This window comes from Vicia villosa, unplaced genomic scaffold, assembly GCF_029867415.1.
Source record: "Vicia villosa cultivar HV-30 ecotype Madison, WI unplaced genomic scaffold, Vvil1.0 ctg.000320F_1_1, whole genome shotgun sequence".
NCBI classification, from domain to species: Eukaryota; Viridiplantae; Streptophyta; class Magnoliopsida; order Fabales; family Fabaceae; genus Vicia; species Vicia villosa.
In genome coordinates, this window is record NW_026705142.1 from 743,972 (window position 1) to 764,810 (window position 20,839).

At 32.8% G+C, this 20,839-nt stretch overlaps 3 protein-coding genes and 1 non-coding gene across 4 annotated transcripts; 2 read left to right on the forward strand and 2 right to left on the reverse strand.

Annotated features, from left to right (window-relative positions):
- The first annotated feature begins 559 nt into the window (after positions 1-559).
- TRNAA-AGC (transfer RNA alanine (anticodon AGC)) lies at positions 560-632 on the forward strand. The gene has a single exon. It is a non-coding gene; the product is annotated as a tRNA-Ala (tRNA).
- Positions 633-1,744: 1,112 nt separating this feature from the next.
- Positions 1,745-6,905, reverse strand: LOC131626717 (uncharacterized). The gene is made up of 7 exons (XM_058897552.1): positions 6,890-6,905; positions 5,682-5,759; positions 3,660-3,892; positions 3,430-3,522; positions 3,239-3,346; positions 2,169-2,555; positions 1,745-2,077 (listed from the first exon to the last, which is right to left on the reverse strand). The coding sequence occupies exons 1-7, from the start codon at positions 6,903-6,905 to the stop codon at positions 2,021-2,023; spliced, it is 972 nt and encodes a 323-aa protein (XP_058753535.1). The 3' UTR covers positions 1,745-2,020.
- Positions 6,906-12,269: 5,364 nt separating this feature from the next.
- Positions 12,270-16,933, forward strand: LOC131626766 (intracellular protein transport protein USO1-like). Its single transcript, XM_058897608.1, has 5 exons — positions 12,270-12,399; positions 12,713-14,861; positions 15,527-16,024; positions 16,282-16,454; positions 16,561-16,933. Exons 2-5 carry the CDS (start codon positions 12,743-12,745, stop codon positions 16,699-16,701), a joined length of 2,931 nt encoding a protein of 976 aa, XP_058753591.1. The 5' UTR covers positions 12,270-12,399; positions 12,713-12,742; the 3' UTR covers positions 16,702-16,933.
- Positions 16,934-18,748: 1,815 nt separating this feature from the next.
- On the reverse strand, positions 18,749-20,449 carry LOC131626718 (uncharacterized). The gene is made up of 3 exons (XM_058897553.1): positions 20,187-20,449; positions 20,004-20,105; positions 18,749-19,270 (listed from the first exon to the last, which is right to left on the reverse strand). The coding sequence occupies exons 1-3, from the start codon at positions 20,394-20,396 to the stop codon at positions 18,749-18,751; spliced, it is 834 nt and encodes a 277-aa protein (XP_058753536.1). The 5' UTR covers positions 20,397-20,449.
- Positions 20,450-20,839: the final 390 nt, after the last annotated feature.

Sequence of the window (20,839 nt, forward strand, 5' to 3'; positions counted from 1 at the left end):
TATCTTTTAAAACATTAAAAATTAAATCAAACCAAATTGGAATAGATTCCATCGCTTCAAACATTTCTTTTTAAGTGAAAATTGATTTAAATCAAACCGCTACATTCCTCACGTTGCCTAGTTTATTACTCCTTCCATTTTTTATAATAAGTCGTTTTAGAAAAAAAAATTGTATTTAAATATAAGTTGTTTTACAATTCTAATAAATAATTAATGATCTTTTTCTTATTATATCCTTAAATATTTATTATATCCTTAAATGTATCTTCCACATATCATTAATGAAAAAAAAATTTATAAAGTCTTTATAATTTTTCATTTTCATACAACAATTATTATTATTTTTTAACATGGGTGAAAAATCTAAAACGATTTATAATGAAAAATGAGATAAATAAAAAATATTTTAAAAAATGATTTGATTTGATTAAATTGAGTTTAAAATGAAATTTTCATTGTGTCAAAAGTGAAAATTATTTATGTTTAATTATTATAATAATAGTTTTTTTTGAGTTTCAAATATAATCGATCCTTTTAAAAATAATAATTTAATATAAATGGGGATGTAGCTCAGATGGTAGAGCGCTCGCTTAGCATGCGAGAGGTACGGGGATCGATACCCCGCATCTCCAATTTTAAATTTTTTAACCAAAAAATTGATCACTATATTGTATAGTATTGATTTTTAGTATGCTATATGTTACATTTTGTACCAATCATATTAATTTATTGCATTTTTATCATATTAGTATAATTATTTGTAATTTTAAATTTGAAAAATCAATATAAATTAATAATATTAAATTTTATTAAAACAATTTTTGTGTCTACTAGCTTAATCACTAGAATTTCACTTTTTAAAAGTGACAACGTGAGATAATCCATCAAAAATATCACTTCCCCATCCTTGATAGCTCGATTGAAACAAACTCGATCTCGAGAGACACGAACATCAGGATAAAAATATTCCACTTGCTTTAAAGTACTCTCAAAAGCACCATCGGCAATAGAGAAATTCTCTTATAACGACTTGACTAGCTCCTTAGAAAGAACAAGGTTCTCTTGGTACTCACATAAAGACCATCAACATCCTTCTTCTGACTTTCTCGAGATTTTTTTCATAAACTTCTTCAATTCTTCTATCCTTTTTTTAGCAGGATCCATTGGACCAGTTTACCTCTTTTAGAGCGGTCTCCGCCTTGGACAAAGATACTAGAACGGAAGCCAAAACTTCATTCTTCTCGGCTACTTCTCGGGAAAGCAGTTGTACACACTACAACATTTTTACTATACGGCAACGGCCGAAAACCGTTGCAAAATCCAAAAAATCCGTTGCCGTTGCCTATTAGAACGGTTTTTGGACCGTGCCAATCTGAGGCGTTCCCTTATCCTTTCGCAACGGTTGTTTATCCAACAGCAACGTCTTACGTTGTTTAATAATCTTTAGAGAACGGTGCCAAACAACAACGGTTGCACCCCGTTTGCAAATTATAACCGTTGCAATTGGTTTAGTTAAGGGAACGGCTGTTTTACTTTCTATAGAAACGATTTTTTACTGTAGTCCATGATTAGCCGTTCTTATAGACTCTAATATCAATTTCTTCTTCAATTAAAACAGCAACGCTTTATAACTACAGAAACACTTTCTAACCATTGCAAAAGCTGAATTTTTTTTTTAAATATAAAATCTGTTTGTTTAATAAACCTGATAAATAATATCAATCATCATTCACTTTTTTATATATAAGAATATTCAAATACAATTTTAATATGATATTAAATATTTAATAAATTAAATAACAAAATAACATCATTCATTCATTATATATCCTAATGTCAATCATGTTCACAACCAAAATGACATCTTTAATGTACATATTTGAATGTCAATCATCATTCATAACCAAAATAACATCTTGAATCTCTAAAAGTAAACTTAAACTCTATAATGTTAATCTTCATCTTAATCAAAATAACATCTTGAATCACTAGAAAAAGTTAAACATCTACATCTCTACATTTATGTTTCTTCATCTCCGAATGACTGAAAATCTCCATTCATATCATCATTCATGTTCTGCAAAATAAAAGTATAATTTAATTGAAATAAGATTATTATTCGAAGGCCTTAAAATTAGAATGTAAAGAATAAAATAATTCAATCTTACTTGATCATTAATTGGAGCATGTGTTGACGCAGAAGAACGTAAGGCGCTATTAGCATCAGTTGCAGGAGCTGATATCAAAGCTGCCAGAGCCTCTATATCCAAATTTGAGGTGTTTTGATTCAGAACGGTCTTAAGGAGAAGTTGCATTCTTCTTTCTGTTTCCTCCTTATCTTGACGACGTCTCTCTTCCATCTCTTGTATCACATGTCTGACCTCGGCAGCATGATCTCTTTTAAGTTTTGCAATTTCTTCATTTCTTTTCAAGAGAGTCGGTGTTGTGGTTCTTCCGTGGCAACGCACTCTTCCAGGTTTTTGTTTGCCTAATACACTTTCAAAAGCTTCTGAAGAAGATTTACCTTGATTTTCAATCAAGTCTTGAAGCTTTATCTAGCATACAATACATAACAAAATAGTAGTAAATAAAAGGAAAAGAACAGAATACAAAATCAACACTATACTCAATGTACACAATATAGTAGTAGTAAATAAAAGTCAAAGAACATAACAAAATACAAGAGAGAACAATCAAAATACCACAGCCTGAATAAAAGCTAGACTACAATTATTGGACATTCACCAGATGGATGATACTTTTCAAATAATATTCTGCCTTTGAACTTTGGGTACATTGACTAATGTTGATACTTCTTCATGACAATGGTTTTTACATGTCTATATAAGTTAATAATAGATATATATTAATGACTAAATGCAAGGAAGACTGTCACAATGGTAACTCAAAATATATATTTCGTTGTATATTTATTGACCAATTAGTATCGTTTTTAGTTTGTTAGGATATATAATTATATTTTTATCACTATTATTTGTGATTGCAGATACACATATTATAGCATGGTAACAAGTTTTCATGGTTGAGTTCTAATACAATATCAATTATCATGTTTTAAAAACAATGGTTCAGTTTGGTTTATGTGTGGGTAATGGCAATTCGAATCGGTTCTAGAACCATTAGTAAAATACCTGTTCAGTTGCCAAAGCACACATCTTTTTTATCTGTTCTAATTTTCAAACAAACAAGGTCAACAACAACTTGCAATAATACTTACAATTGCTGTATTGGTTTCTTGATCCAACTCCTTTCCTTTCCTACTTTGTCGAGTAGCAATAAACATTTCAGCTTGAGTCGGAGGTTCTTTATCTTCATTACATTCACGCTAAACCAAGTAAAACAAAGAGTATGAGACTATTAATAAGCAACACAATTTAATATTCACTTAAATAATTTTAAAAAGAATACCATTTTTTCTCTTATAACAGCAAAGCCTTTATTCCCCATTCGATGTCTCCATTTCAGTTGAGCTATATTTTGAGCATTTTGATGACTAACTTCCTACATAATAGTTTGATGTTAGTCATAAAGCCCACAAGAAATGTTACTTTTTACATTCAGCATAGAATGCATTTGAAAAGTGACTTTAATTCAACACATAATTCAGCATGTAAAACATGAATATGAATATAACTTACTTGATTTTTTCCATCTCTCCAATACTCCAATAACTTTCTAAAGTCTTCTTCTGGTACCTCTTGTGGACGATTTTTTAGCTGCTCTCGTAAGTTTTTGTACTTACTAAAATGCTTCTTTTTAAGAGAGCATTTGTATCGTCTCCAAGCATCATTTACAGTAGCAAATACAGCCTTCCTTCCTTCCTTTGGGACATTGTATTTTTCCTGCAAAAATATATATTTAGAAAGATATACTAGTAGCAAACCGAATCAAATTTGATTAAAATTGATTCAAGTTTGATGCAAATTATTTGTAACTTGACTTCGACTCGATTCATTAAAATCCCAGAAAATTACCATACAATTAGCCTCACTAAAGTGGATCTAATTCAATACAAGCACATCTAAAAAACAGTGGCGGTCCTCACCACACTCACCACTATATATTATTGTCATATTTGTTTTATATGGCATAAGAAAATGAAGTTTTAGCTCTTATAAATCATATTTTTGTTTCCATGAACTAATTCATGTCAAATTATCAATCCTTTATCACTGGATATGAAATTTAAAATTAAGATAATTAGCACATTAGAAGAAAAATCATTAAGAAGAAACACATATTGTGACACTAAAAGGAAGTTTTAACAGCTCACATTCGGAATTCATATTTAACATTAATTTAGTGAAAACTGGTTTTTGTTTTTTAAGTTTGTAATTGACTATATACTATAATTCATTAATTTATAGTAAAACTAAGTTCAAAAAAACATATTGGGAGAGGAAGTAAACTGTGATGCTAAGAAGGGACTCCATAAGCATGCAGCGATGCTAAGAATATATTGCAATCAAAGATATCATATCCAAAAAAATTCCAATTCAAACTCCAACAACAGAATAAAATATAAGCATTAGAGTAATAAAAATGGACAACCAAACCTTTATAGATGTAGAGGTGGAATAGTGAAAGGAAAATGCTTTGGTCCTGCAGTCAGTATGTGCTTCTTCACAAGTTCAATTATCTGCAATTTTGTGCATGTCCATTCAAATTTCAAGTAAAATTGGCAGTTACTAATTTTTTGAAATAAATTGAATGCAGATTGACAGAGATTAACAGCAAAGAACTTGGGGCAGCATGCTGAGATGTTAGCAGAAAAGAAATAAAGAGATTGGTTTCTACTACTATTGTTGTTGTAGCATATACCGGTAGTGAAATTGAGGAAATAATGTTATAAACACAAACAATAATTTGAAATAGGGAGTGAAAGTGATTGAAACACAGAATAATTAGAAATAAAAAGAGGTTCATTTGCAGACCCTATAGATTTCACACTTGCACAATGAGTGGAAAGGATGGTAAAGTAGTTTGTAGAGTTATTGAGATTAGCCAAAAATAATTTATTGTTGAGTGATGTATAAAAATTCAATTCAATTTAAATATAACTCATAAACTAAAACATAAACCCTCTCCTTGAATAGAGGCAACTAAAACAAATTCATTGAACTCAAAGTGGCTGGAGGTGTTTACTTGCAGGCAGTTTAGTAACTGAGCTTTATGAAATACATAAAAAACATAAAGTAGTGGAAAAAATGAAATATATCACAATTTTGGTTTAAACATGAAGCTAATACTATAACATGAAGATTCCATTTCCGTATAAACATAGATGTGTTTCAACAATGTACAAGTAGCTTAAGTTTATCTTCAACCGAAAAGTTAAAAGTATTAATATAGCTAAATAAAATCCCTACAAAGATAGACTTGTTCAACACACTAGCTTAAGTTATCACGTTCATCATACAATCACCTTGATTTCTCTAACATTAAGATAAACTATTCTCTAATTGCCTAAAAATAAAGAACAAGCACAAAGAAACCAGCATGTAGAAACAAGTTCAAGTAAATGAAGCAACACTCATATCTATTGACATAATAACACTCTGAATCATGATCTCTAACTCTAATGAAAAGTTAGAAGTAATTTATTATCATGTCAATTGTAGTTACTCATCACCTTAACACTCAAAAGTTAGGAAACTCACCAGTTACTGCAGTTGAGTATGCCAACCCTTGAAATTTCTGCAACCCTTGAGGACACCAATAACTAAAAAACTTAAACCCTAAAAATCAACAATTCAAAATAACATTAGTTTCAATTTATGAATTGATTCCACCAATCATTTTGTTAGTCATAAAAGTGCAGAGAGAAAGTTCCCGAGTTCGACTGTATTGCTTGCCACGTACAGTCCCAGAGAGATGAGAAAGGGGTACAAATTAAAGATTACCTAGATAATGAAATATAAACCGGTTGAACTAAGAAGTGGTGATACCTCGTTCGTGAGTGACTGTTGTGTTCTTCGTTAACCTTCGTTCTCGAGTGACCAAGGCAATGAAGCTTACACAAGAGATCCAATCCGTATTGACAAATCGGACACGCAGGAGAGAATCTTGTGTGATGAGAAGAAAGGGTTAGGTTTAGATTGATTAGCTTGAAGAATGAAAGGGTTAGGGTTTATTCTGATTGTTTTGGTTGAAGAAGAGTCAAGCAAATTTGTTGGGAGGGAAGATTTGGGATTTTAGCGCTCAAGAAATTTTGGAAAGGGAACGGCCACAATTTAGATTAGCGCTCACTAATATTTGGAAAGGGAACGGTGCTTATTGAGAATTAGAATAGTCATATCTTCAATTAAGCCAAATGAAATTTTTCTTATAATAAATATTTTATTAAATATCAAAAAATATATATTAGAAGGGTTTCAATCCGTTGCTGATATATGCCATTTTTTTTGTGATCTACGAGAACGGTTTTTAACCGTTAACATAAAATTTGTAAGAAATATATACCCTACCCCAACAAAATATAAAATTTGTTGTCTATTACTCTCTACGAGTACGGCGTTTTTACCACCTTAAAATTAGGCGTTGCCGTAGGATAAAAATGTTGTAGTGACATTTTCCACCATAGTACCAGGATACTCAAAAGACCCCACTCGAGCGTTAGGAGGAATTGTTTGAGAAACCTGCCTGATAACTGAACCAAAATGCGTTATAGTAGGTGTACCCTAAGTGGAAGCTCCCCTAACATAATGAGTACTCGAAATTCCAACCAAAGTAACAGTCATCTAAATCTCTTTCCTCAATTGCCACATGACATCCCCGCTCTTCATTCCATCTACACGATTAAGAAAAGGGACATTAGAGAAAGTTCAAGAAAATGAAACAAGGAAAATAAGGCCATGGTGCCACTTACCAATGATTCTCTTCATTTTCGCTTTTGATTTGGCACCCACCAATCAACGGGTTTGAATACACTTTTTCGCCCAGTTTATCAAAGTTACCGATGCATCCAAGCTCCTTATGGACGCAAATTGATTCTTCAAGTTTAATTCCTCTAGAAATAGGTCTCTTTCCTTGTAAGCATATAACACATTCCTTGTCAAGTAGTGGCTCTGAGTCCAATACTTATGGAGGATGTCCTAACAAACAGAGTAAGGTCCGGGTCCTACGTGGAGGATCTTCACATGCGCTTCCTCAGCCTGAGGATTAACTAGGTAAAAGTGATCATCAAAATTCTTCATACTGTCAGAATAAGCTTCAAAGTACCAAAATGTTACCCCTGGAAGAAAACCACAAATGTTGCATATTTGTAGTTGATTTAAACTTTGAAATTCTTTTGTACTTTTTTTTTGTATTTGTTGTTGTTTGCTAGGTAGTTATGATGAGCTCAGGCATGAGAGTTAGGGCAGTAACTGGGATTCAAAAGAAAGGAGAAGGCTGGAAGCAGCTAAGAGGAAAAGAGAAACAACAAATGCATTCTTACGACATACATGGAAGAAATATGCATTGGAAGGAGAATTGGTTTGAATGGATAAGAACAAAGGCGCTTGAAGACAAAAGGTAGTACGTAGAACACCCACTATGCGCGTCATGTAGCAAAAAGGGCAAGTGCCGCCTGCTCCTTTGTACTTGCAGTCTTCCATGCTACACCTTGTCCCATCCGTTGTCTGTACCTGATTTTTATGTTGTACGAATAAAAAGGAAAATGAGAGAACTTTACTGATTTTATCTTAGGCCTAATTTGACTTATTCTCAAGCCCATGATCCAAAACAAATGAAAAAATCCTACTTCAAACACCTATGAGGAAACCGTATACAATATGATTCGTCACGGTAGCTTTGATGACCAATGGTAGTGCATTTACCTTCCCTTGATCCTGACATCCTAGCATTAATCTATTTTCGCTTTGTGATTCAGTTTCTGTAGTTTCTTAGAGGAGGTTTTGTAGTAGAAGAGCTTCATCACATTGCGTTTTCCTACAGATCTCCTCGATGACGAAGGTTGAAAACGATGCAAAATCAAAAGCTTCTACGAAGTTCGTTAATGCGGTCTTCTTCATCTTAATGGGTTTTGGTAGTGATCTGATTTTTGGATCGGAGGAAATCTGATAGTGGAATTTTGCAAAAATTAGAAGTCGATTCCTACATAGAGTTAATAACCAACTATTTGGCTCTATATTAACAAAATTTAATTTAATTTAAATAAATTATTGCTTCATTTATATTTATTATTTATTATTTCTACTTGTTAACATAAATATTGTTGTTTATTACTATGTTTTTACACAATATAAACCAATATTTGACAATGTCAGGTGTTAATATATTCGTAACCAACTCTCAAATACAACTTCTAATTTTTTTATGCATTTTTTAAAAAATTATCAATTTTTTAAATGAAAATCTATAATTCATTTGTTGGTGGCTTCTAGGGTGAGGGATCATTCAAGTGCCTCATCATGTACCATTCAATTTGACCATTGGATTTAAATAAGTTCATATGATCTTATTTGTGGATATCACACTAAATATTTTTAAAATCTGATTAATAATTTCTCTTTCCTCTTAATAACAACCATTCTTTTTTCAATCTGACGGTTTTTATTCATTCTCACATTCTCTTATAACTTATCCATTTAATATATATATATATATATATATATATATATATATATATATATATATATATATATATATATATGTAATATTGTGGAAAATTGTAGGAAAAATATATTTTATATATTTTGCTGCAGGTTCGGGTTTAGGTGAAAAAACTCGAACCCAACGGGTGTGGGTGTGACATTTAAAAGGAATAAACTGTATAATTACTAAAAAAGTTGTTGACATTATTCCAAAACTTTACCCACTTATACATTGAATTTGATAGAAATTGCAGTTAAAATTAATCCCCCTGAATACAGGCTTCAAAATTGTATCCTCCTCTCATGGTTAGAATAAAATGAAATCGTCTGTATTTGCTGCTAAAATTATGTTGATAACTAAGTTTTAAATATAAATTTTCTCAGTCTTAATTTTTTAAACCATAAGAACCTTATAAATTATGAATAAAATTCATGATAAATTTAGAATTTTTCTTCACCCACCTCCTAACCTTCTTGCCAACCCATGGTGAATTTACCACAATACCCCTTGTTTCGGAAGTTCATTTCCGAAACTGTACTTATTTTCTTAAAAAAGGTGTTTTCGGAAATGTATCTCCGAAAACATGTGTTTTTTAATATAAAATATTGATTTCGGAGATGCATCTCCGAAATAAAGTTACATTTTCAGAAAATGTGGTGTTTCGGAAGTTCATTTCCGAACACACCCCCCTTGGAGAATTCGGAAATGAACCTCCGAAAATATGTCTGGACAGAATAAAATGAAAAACAACAACAATTCGCTTTATTTAATCGGGTGAATATTACAACGATAATATTACATAAAATTAAAGTTACATATATATTGTTGAACACGGGTAGGTGGGGATGAGAGAGTGGTGGGGAGAAAAAAAGGCTTCCAAATTTCAAAAGGTGTACTACTGTAAGTAACAAATGACGGAGGAGGTGTAACCGGGGCCGGAACATATGACGGAGGAGGTGGATGTCCGGAGGAAGAAGAACCGGAGGTACGTCCACCGCGAGACAAAGGAGCCAATCAATGTAAGCTATAATTTATCATTATCATCAGGGGACGTCATTACAAAAAATTGGGAAAAAAATCTTATTATTTTTAATCTTGATTTTTTAGAAATGACGTCCCCAGATGATAATGATAAACTATAGCTTACAATGATTGGCTCCTTTGTCTCGCGGTGGACGTACCTCCGGTTCTTCTTCCTCCGAACATCCACCTCCTCCGTCATATGTTCCGACCCCGGTTACACCTCCTCCGTCATTTGTTACTTACAGTAGTACGTATTTTTATTAACATGATAAATCCAATACAAAAATATTGTGCGATACAATCCGAAATCCGAACAAAACAAAACAAAACACGTCAAACAAAACAAAAACATGTTATTCTGCCCGACGAGCGTTACAAAATACACATCAAACAAAATAAAAACACGTTATTCTTCTCGACGAGCGAACTCCTCTGAATGAAGATAATTATACCAATCTTCATCCCACTCAGTATCAGAACCATCAGCGTTGATCACGCCTGAAGGCTGAGCCTGCGCGTCCGAGCCATGGACTCCCAGGGGACGAGAAGCAGAACCAGTCAAAAGCTTCTTCTTCTCCTTCACCTCCTTCACCTCTTTCACCTCCTTCTTTGAAGAACCCCTTCTTCCCTTAGCGCCCTCTTTAGAAGACGCAGTCCTGCGTGCTTGTTGGTTGTCTGACATGTTCCTGTAAACAGTTGAAATCGATTAATATGCGAGACAAAATTAAAAACAAAAAAATTTGAACTTCTGATACAATTCGGAAGTTCATTTCCGAAAACTGGGAGGGAGGTGTTTTCGGAAATGAACTTCCGAAACACCCCTGCGATGCACTTTTCTGCAACTTCCATGGCAGACCCCTAAACCAAACTTCAAACCAAATCAAAATGCTTCTAAACAACCTAAATACTACTAACAACCTAACCATATATCATTTATGCAATTAAAACCCTAAATAACATGCATTTCAATAATAGATCTAAAAATTTCAAAACTTACAAAGTGTTAGGATTGAGGGCTTTTGAATGTTGTTTAGCAGTGTGATTGGAGCCTTGATGCAGCTTTGGAATTCTGTTTGCACAAATTTTCACCTTTGCCACTTTTTGTTTAAATTTAGGGTAAATGATTGGGGGAGGGAGAGTGTTTTGATAAATCTGCAAAAATCGCAGTATTTCGGAAGTTCACTTCCGAAATAATGTTTTCGGAAATGAACTTCCGAAATAAGTCAATTTTTTCAAAAAAAAACGCTTTCGGAAATGAACTTCCGAAGCAGGGGTATTTTGGTATTTTCGCTGGGGGTGACCCCCATAGGGAGGTGGCCAAAGAAATTTTCTAAATATATGGTTTGAATTTTGATTTTATTATAGTTATAAATTTGATGTTTGTAAACTTTTTTTTAATTATTAATTTAATTACAATTATATTTTATATATTTTTTTCATGAGAGATGGTAAGATGAAGAAGAAGTTGAATATTATTTTGTGTGGAAATGAAGACATACTCTTAGTTTTATTTTCAATCAATCTAAACTGTTTATTAAATCTAACCGTTTCTTTTGAATGACACACCGGTGAGTCATTTAGTTAATACTTCATGTTAGACAGTGGTGGAGTCAGAAATTTTAAGGAGCCTGAGCAAAAATTTTACACCCTATTTTTATTAATTTTGCCTTTAATTTTGTCAAAAATTACTAATTTTGCCTTTGATATTGTCTAAAAATCGACTATTAATGTGAGAAGTATACAACGAAAAGAGGTGTTGAGCCCGGGCGCGTGTCCGAACTCGCTGGGCTATAGCTCCGCCTATGATGTTAGACATTACCTCATTTGTTATAAGAGTTTTTTTTTTTTTACAAATACTTCTTTCTTTTTAGAAACATTTGTGAGGTTGAAACTGATAAATGAGTTTTTTTTACAAATATTTCTTTCTTTTTAGAAACATTTGTGAGGTTGAAACTGATAAATGATAATAACAACTGCGCAATACTATATTTAGAGAGCTCTAATATTTTAAATCTCTTTTACGAAAGAAATTTCATTTTCTTATCGAAATATGTACTCTAGCGTTTTAAATTTCCCAACATTCTTTTATCATGTGAACTGCCTTTAAATTTTTTATTAATTTATTTTTAATAAAAGTAACTCTCACCATATATCACTTGTGATATTCCTACAAATGTTTAAGTTATTATTTTGTCATGAACTTTTTTTGTCTTTTTTATATAAATCTTATAAATTTTTATATTTTAATATAATATTAATATAATAATAAACTTTGTTAGTTAATTATATTTTACGGATTCTATTCGCTCCTTCCTTCCTACAAATTTTAATATCCCAAATCGTTTATTGTTAAAAGAAAAATAGATATAGTATGATCTATATAAATAATTAATAATAGAATCCCAAAAAAGAAATTAATAATTAATAATAGAATTATTAAAAATAGTAAATGATAATACATTTTAACTTTGTCCTTTTTCCGAACGGCCTCATTCCGTCAACTTCGTATGTACGTTATTTGCCATTTTAGAGTCTGTTTTGGTGGACCCCACACACACAACACACAATCCCGCCCACTCACTCCTGCATTGCAAATTTGCAATATTCGTTCTTATTTCTTTGTTTTTCATATCTTCAATTCCATTCTCACAAACACTCTTCAAATACAAATCAATTTCTAGAACCTTCCCCTTCTCTCTTCACCTTCATCTTCCATTTCCATCTTTCACTATACTGTAACAAAATATCATCAAATTTGTAAGCATTTTCTTCTCTGAAACTTGTATTCATCTTTCATTTTTCATGATTTCTATGTATTTCTCTGTTTTACATTTTCATTTTCATGCCTTTCTCAAGTCAAATCAATACCATGCAATGTTAAATTTAAGCTAATAAATGTTTATATATTTATATGTTGAAGCGTTTACTTCTCTTTGCTGTGTCATTGTTCTTCATGTAATGAATCGATTGATTTTGATTATGAAACTGTAATGTATATCTTGTTGATTGAGTTTGACCTAGAAATTTTTCAAAGGAGGCTTGTTGAGTTGTTGATTATTTTTATTCACAGGAATTTTTGTTTCGGTTTCTATAGTTGAATATGATGGATTTTGAGGCTTCCGATAAGCTAAAAGTTTGTGACGGTGATGGTAATGATGGGAACTTACATGATAAATGGATCGCATTATGTGCGGAAAATACGTTGTCTTCGGATGTGAAGGAACTTGTTTCTACTGAAGATTTTGAAATTGAGGATGATGATGATGATGATGAGGATGATGATGTTGCTTTGTTGCCAAGGTTTACTCCGGTTTCGAGTTTGGGAACATGTAGTGATAAAGTTGAGGGTTCTGTTAAGAAGAGGCTGTTTGATGACAGTGATTCCTTGCATATTTCTGTTAAGAAATCAAAGGTGTCATTGTATGATGATTGTGACGAATATGAAGATGAAGATGGTGATCTGTTGTCGGATAGAGCTAGAAGGCTGGGAAAATCAGTTGATAGATCATTTTCCTCGTTGAAGAATGAAATTGAGTTTGTTGAAAAAGCATTTGAGGAATGTAAAAGGAAGAGGAGAGAAGAAGAGAAGAGATTGGAGTCTGTAAAGAGAGAGATTGAGGAGTGTAGCAGAGAGCTTGTAAATAAGAAGACGCAATTTAGTTGTGTTAGAAGAATTAATGAAGTTCACAGTAAACTGCTGGGAAAGATTGAAGAATGTGTTAATGATTTTCTACTGAAGGAAATACAGATTCATTTGATGGAGTGCGTGATTGAAGAGCACAAGCACGAGCTCAAGACGAAAGAGACGGAACTTCATCAAGCTAAGGAAATCATTTCAAAAGAGGTAGAACTTTGTCAAGTCATTGATGAGGACCGTGGACGGGAAAAAGAGGAACTCGAGGCTCTTTCCCAAAAAATTGCTGAATGTATTGTGGAACGTGAGACCAAAGAGAAGGAACTTGATGCAATGAAAACATCAATTGACGAACAAGGGGAAGTATTAGAATCCGAAAGGAAAAAGTTACTGAAGGTAATTTCAGTAAGGAATAATTGCCAAGTTCAAATGAAGGAGTTTGAGTCAATGAAGAAACGATTTGAAGATGAGGTTAAGGAGCTTGAGTCAACAGAGAAGCAATGTAAAAGACGCTTGGAGGTGCTTCGGTCAAAGGAGGGGCACTTAGAAGTACGAGTAAAGGCATTAGAATCAAGAGAAAAGCAGCTTGAAGGAAATGTGAAGCAGTTTGAATCTAAGATTGAGGAACTTGGAGATCGTATGAAGGAGCTTGAATCAGAAAAGAAGCATTTTGAAAACTGGGGAAATGAACTTGCATCGAAAGAGAAGCAAGTTGAAGAAAGAGCAATGCAGCTAAAGTCAAAAGAGATGCGAGTTGAAGAGTGGATGATAGAAGTTGTATCTAAGGAAGAGAAATTTGAAGGCCAAGTGAAGGAGTTGGTATCAAAACAAAAGCATTTTGAAATCCGAACAGAGGAGCTTGACTCGAAAGAGAGGCAACTTGAAAGCCGGTTGAAGGAGCAGGAGTCAAAAGAGAGAGAGCTTGAAGGCCAAGTGAAGGAACTGGAATCTAAAGAGGCGCACTTTGAAAAAAAAGTCAATGAGTTAGAGTCAAGAGAGAACCGATTTGCAGGACAAATGAAGGAGTTTGAATCCAAAAAGAAGGAATTTGAAGCCAACCTGAATGAGTTGGTAAAGGAACTGGTATCAAAACAGAAGCATTATGATAATCGAACGAAGGGGCTTGAATCTAAAGAGAAGCAACTTGAAGATCGAGTAAAGGAACATGAATCAAAAGAGAAGGACTTTGAAGACCAGATGAAGGAGTTGGAAACCAAAAAGAAGCATTTTGAAATCCAAGTGGAGGAGCTTAATTCAAAAGAGACGCAATTGAAAGGACAAGTTCGGGATGAATTTGAAGGACAGATGAAGGACCCGGCATCAGAAAATAAGCAATTTAAGAGCAGAGTGAAGGCGCTCGAATGCAAAGAAAAGCAAGTCGAAAAACAAATGAAGGCACTTCAATTAAAAGAGGCGGAATTTGAAAGGCAAGTCAAGGAATTTCAATCAAAGGAGAAACTTGAAGGACAAGCCAATAATCTGGAGTCAAAGCTAAATAAATTTGGTGGAAAACTTAAGGAGCCTGAGCTGACAAAGAAACAACATGAACCGTTAATAAAACATTTTGATAAGGGAAAAGAGCCAGGTAAATATTCCTCTTATTCTAGCTGGTTGAAAGAATTTCATTTCAAGTTTCGACTGTTTGTTTTAATGATGTCTTATATTTTTAATAACCTTTAATAACCTGACCTACGTAATTCTTCAAAATAGTTTTAACCATGTTAACGTTGTATGCTTAGTCAAGTTGAAAAGCTTCTCCAGTTTTCATATCACACACACTGTCAAACCGTATTTGGATTTTATTTTTCACCCTTGAACATTTTATGAATCTCTTAAAAGCAAAAAAATATTTGTGTTTTTATCCATGGCTAAACTTTATTACAATATTATGGTACTGCTAATGATAGATGAGTATATTAATGTAGTTTAAATCTTTCAAGTATATTGTAAATATGTAAATCTTGTGAGTCAAAATGAAGGTTCAGTATCCTGACAAACCATGAGGGGCACATATTAGTCCTATCAGTGCAAGACTTTATCCAATGATTCAGTTAAGGTTCTATATTGACATCGATTTTAAATGTTATTTAATGCTCTTCTCTGCCACCCTTACATTTCAATATAGGAGGTGTTTTACATTCTTTAATAGTGTACTATTGGATTTTTCAACTGCCTATTGTGACCTTTATTTACGAATGGTTCTATCAATATGAGGGAGCTTAAATCTCGCTGTTCTATCTAAATATGCAGCGGCATCTTACATGGATGATCAATTAAGTCCTACTATGGATGGAACAAGCTTGCAGTTCGACACAAATGAGAAAACTGATGGAATTGAGTCACTTTGCAATGACATTTTAGTTTATCTGCAAGAGTTATCAGATCCGTCAAGAACTGTTTTGAATATATTACAGAACCCTAAAGTTCCACGGTGTAGAGAGGGAGATAATGATGTGATTATTGATGCTAGCTGCATCTGTCTGCTAGAGCAACTGATGAGAATCTCACCAAATATTAAAGCTTGTGTTAGAAAAGAAGCATTGAAGCTAGCACTTGTTTTGAAAGCTAACATGAAAGGAAATTCTGAAAATTCTTTGGTGATTCTCGGTTTTCTACTGATTTTGTCCATTTATGGACTGCTTACTTCTTTCAATGAACATGAGGTTTTGGAACTCTTGTCATTTGTTGCTCATCACAAGATAGCTATGAAGCTGTTTGAGACTCTGGGTTTTGCAAATAAAGTTTATGGTATGTTAATTCAGAAATTATTTGGTTAGTCACCATCAATATATGTCCTTTTATCTTTATATGGTTTGGTAAGTTATACTATATCATATGATAATAAAATGTGTTAATATCTGTTGTTACTTTTCCTGCCATTCTATATACTTGACACATTTTGAAATATCCCTTCAGTTCAATCTGCTTAGTTTTTTCTTTGTTAAAACTTATTTTATACCTGTTCTGATAAGTTTTGATGAAGTGTAATTTCTTGTACTTTGCAGATTTTGTTGAAAATCTTATCAGGAGAAAGCAATTTGTTGAAGCTGTTAGATTCAGTTGTACATATAACTTGGCTGGTAAGAATCAATTAGTTGATATGTTGCGAAAACACGTCCGGAATGCAAAACTAATTTGTGAGAGCAGTTGTGAGAAAACCAACTCCATTGAAATCAAGGTTCTTTTATTTTTCTTGTTAAAACTCTAATTTATTAAACATTCCATTTGCATATATATACCCCTGCATGATATTCATGAATAAAGTGCTGTGAACTTGAATTCAGGATAAGGCCAGAGATCAAGAAATTGCTAGTCTGGAAACTGTTCTACAATGCATTTCAGATAACAGGAGCCTAGAATCTGAAGATCTACTTGACAAGATTCAAAATCGGATTCTTGAGCTACAAGCACATAAAAGCAAATAGTTTTTCTAGTACTTAACCTGATGTATAGAATTGTGGTAAAGAAATTCTGCTGACATATACACCACTCTTTTTGGGTACATAACTATCTTAGACAGGATTCTCTCTGTTTCTTATAGTAAGTAAATGTCTAGTTGGAAAGAATGAAAACTTATGGTAAAAATTAACAGGGTGTTATACCCATTTCTTGGCTCCATGTTCTTATTTTTTTTGTGGTTTTAGTTGTATAAAATTACTCAGAGGCTTAAATTTGTTATTTGTCATGTCGGAACTTTTCCATAAGCAAACTAGTTATTTGTTGCTTACTCTCTGTCATATGTTTACTTGAGTATTGGTGCACTTCATTTTTCAAAAAAATAAATTGGGAACTTTATCTGTAGTTAGTTAGGCCCAATTCTTCTTTTGCTGATACAAGGCAAAAAAGCTCAACAAAGAAACTGAGAAATTAAGAAATTAACAGGGCAGAAGATGTCATCAAACTAAAAACCTCTGAAGCTCACAGAGGGGGGTCTCAAAAACATAAAAATTCATAGAATCCAGTGAAACAGAAGACTTTTGAAACCAACCGGAACTTTTATTGCCCTCATGTGCCAGGTACTTGGTTACTTCGGATTCAAGTTCAACAACTTTTGAATACAAACCAACTTAAGAATAGTTCTACTAAACTTGCAATTATCACTAATCATGTCTACAAGAATTTAGAATAATAAGATTAATGATGGTATCCCTCCAAGCCATGTCTAAAACAAGGAACATGCTCCATAATTCAGGATGAAAAACTTCACACGATTCAATTTTTCTGACATTGAACCTATGATCCATCTGTCATCGGAAGAAAACTCACTCTACAAGAGTATCATACCATCTGCCATCGGAGTCTCGAAGAAAACTCACACTCTACAAGAGTATCATACCAGTCTCGAATTCCATGCCCGGCCACAGTTGAGTTCTCATTTTGATGGGATTTTCTATGCGCCAGATCGATCTATGATATTGATAACATTATCTTTCTCTTCAATAAATCTCTAATGTTATCTCTCTTCGATACAAAATTTATTAACAAAGTTGGGTTGCAAAGTCTTTGAAAGTATGCTTCAAAATTAGATTTATATAGTAGGGGATGGATTATTGAGAATATTTTTACTAAGAAAAATATTTTATTATACAGCACTAATATTTTTTTTTTCACTATTTAGACACTTTACTGATGATGACTTGAGCACTTACTAGTATCTTGAAAATAGTATTGATTGTGCTATATTGTGAGTAAAGGGGTCATAGTTTCAGCAGAATTATAAAAAAATAATATAATTAACATAAAGTTAAAATAATAGGAAAAAGAAATAATATCTTATATTTCAACGATAGTCTTTTAATCTTTCTCTTATAAACCCTTCATACATTGCGTTTGTCTCCTTAATAATCTTATGCTCAAAAAATTTACGAGTAATGTTCACTAAAAAAAAAGGTTCAGTAGTGACGTGAATATCACGCCACTAATCAAAAAATCACATCACAAACCAATATTTGCGAAGTGAAAATTCACGTCGCAGGAGGCAAGGTAGCAACTTTTAGTGACGTGATTTTCACTTCACTATTTAGTGAAGTGAAAATCACGTCGCAAAATTTGGGTCAGAGATTAATGCATTTTCAGTCAGAGCAGGCGTAGCAGCGTTTGGGTTAGAAAAGCAACTTTAGTTGCGACGTGATTTACATGTCACTACTTAGTGACATGGCAATCACGTCACTAAATTTTTAATGTCTAATGTTGCGACGTGATTTTCATGTCACTACTTAGTGACATGGAAATCACGTCACTAATATTTTTTTTTTGAAAAAACCAAATATATATATATATATATATATATATATATATATATATATATAATTAAATTAATAAACTAAATATATTAAAATTTATAAATTAATTCAATAAATTAAATATAAATCTAATATTACTAAATAATGTAATTATAATTTAATTAATAGTTTACACAAATTCAAAATTAAAAGTTATAACAACAAAATAAAAATTAAACTAAATCAACAATCAATCCGGGTCGGGAAACTCATCCTCATTTAGATTTTCCTGATCAGTCGGCGCAGAACTCCCCGTATTTTGGTTTCCACCAAAAGATTGCATAAATTGTCGCATTTGTGCCTCCATATCCGATTGTCTTTTCGCCATGACCTCCATTTCCCGCTGATGCTCACTCCGCATTGCCCTCATTTGGGCCTCCATTTGGGCTTTCAGTGCCGCTTCACGTTCCGCCGCCTCACGCCTCACCTCATTTATTGTCAATTGTCTTACAGTGTCTCTCTGTTCATCTGTTAAAGTTACAGGACGTGAACCTCCTTCCCCGTCGAGAACTCTTTGATATAGAGTTCTATCATCAGATCTCAAGGTGCCTGCCAAATTTCCACCACCAAAAAAACACCCGTTAGGCCCCTTGCCGCCAATGACTTTACTCCAAAGATAAAAATCTACATCTGGATGAAGCGGCTCTCCCGGTCTTGGAGTATACTTAGGATTAGCAGTCAGAAATTGTACAAGCAATGCCTGATAATCATCCTACACATACAAAAAAAAAGTTAAATATAATTTAGTTGCCACATGAATTTCACGCCACAAATTTAGTTGCCACATGATTTTCACGCCACAACATGTCACATGCCACATGAAAATTATAACACATACATTCTACCTGTCAGAATTAATTGATAAATCAGAATAATAATACCGATTTAATTCATACATTATAACACATACATTCTACCTGTCGGAATTAATTAATAAATCAGAATAATAATCCCGATTTAACTCATACATTATAACACATACATTCTAACTTTGATCACCAATTTGATTCATATATATCAACACTTTATCGGCACTTCACAATCACCACCAAATACATCACAATTTATCGCTTAAAGAAATACCGATAGCTTAACCAAATATAATACGGATAGCTTAACCAAATATAATACCCAACTTTAACCAAATAATACCGATAGCTTAACCAAATATAATACGGATAGCTTAACCAAATATAATACTCAACTTTAACCAAATAATACCGATAGCTTAACCAAATATAATACGGATAGCTTAACCAAATATAATACTCAACTTAACCAAATAATACCGATAGCTTAACCAAATATAATACCGATAACTTAACCAAATATAATACCCAACTTAACCAAATAATACCGATAACTTAACCAAATATAATACCGATAGCTTAACCAAATAATACAGATAGCTTAAAAAAATAATACCGATAGCTTAAATAACTTACCATAGCTTTTTGTGTACGACTGTCAACAAAAGCTCCTGTTTTCTTTTTCCGAGTCCTCGCAACCAGCTCGGTCATAAGTGGAGGTCTATTTAATTCCTTAGTCTAAATAACAAAATAAACTATAATTAATAATATCAATTATTAATTGAAATTATAACTTTGAGAAGTGGTAATAATTATTACCATGCGACGAACATGCTCAGCAGTGCTTATACTTCCAACAGCATTAAGGCAACCACCCTTTTCAGATGCTCTCATCTTCTTTGCATTTTCAGATTTGGCCGCAAACTCATCACTCTCCCAATATTTAAGAAGTTCCCGAAAGATTTCTTCTCCTATCCAACTAGGACGGATGCCATGAAGTTCCCAACGCTTTCTAACACGTCGTAGCATGTCAGAAAGTCGTCTTGCAGTTCTGCCATAATAATTTTTTTTTAATCTGTCTCTCTTTCATTGGTTCCTACACACATTTTTCCTGCATTAAAAGTAGATAAAATAAAAGTTAGATAATTGTAGTGAAAAAGTTATTTAAATAACAATAACTTAAACAATAAATTAAGTATACCTGAAATTTCGCAAACCAATGATCTCTATCATCGCCCTTAACATCTTTAAAAGTCTTTATAAGCTTTTTATAATTCTGCTGAATTATATAACTTATAATTTTGGCAGCAGTCCGACTCGGCGTGAATCTAAACAACATTAATTGAATTAACATTAATTATAAAGTTATAAAAAATGGAAATGTATACTTAAATAAAAATTGATAAATAAGAAACTTACGAGCTTCCTTCGGGCCTAATAAAAAATCTCCCGTCAATGATATGAATCTGACT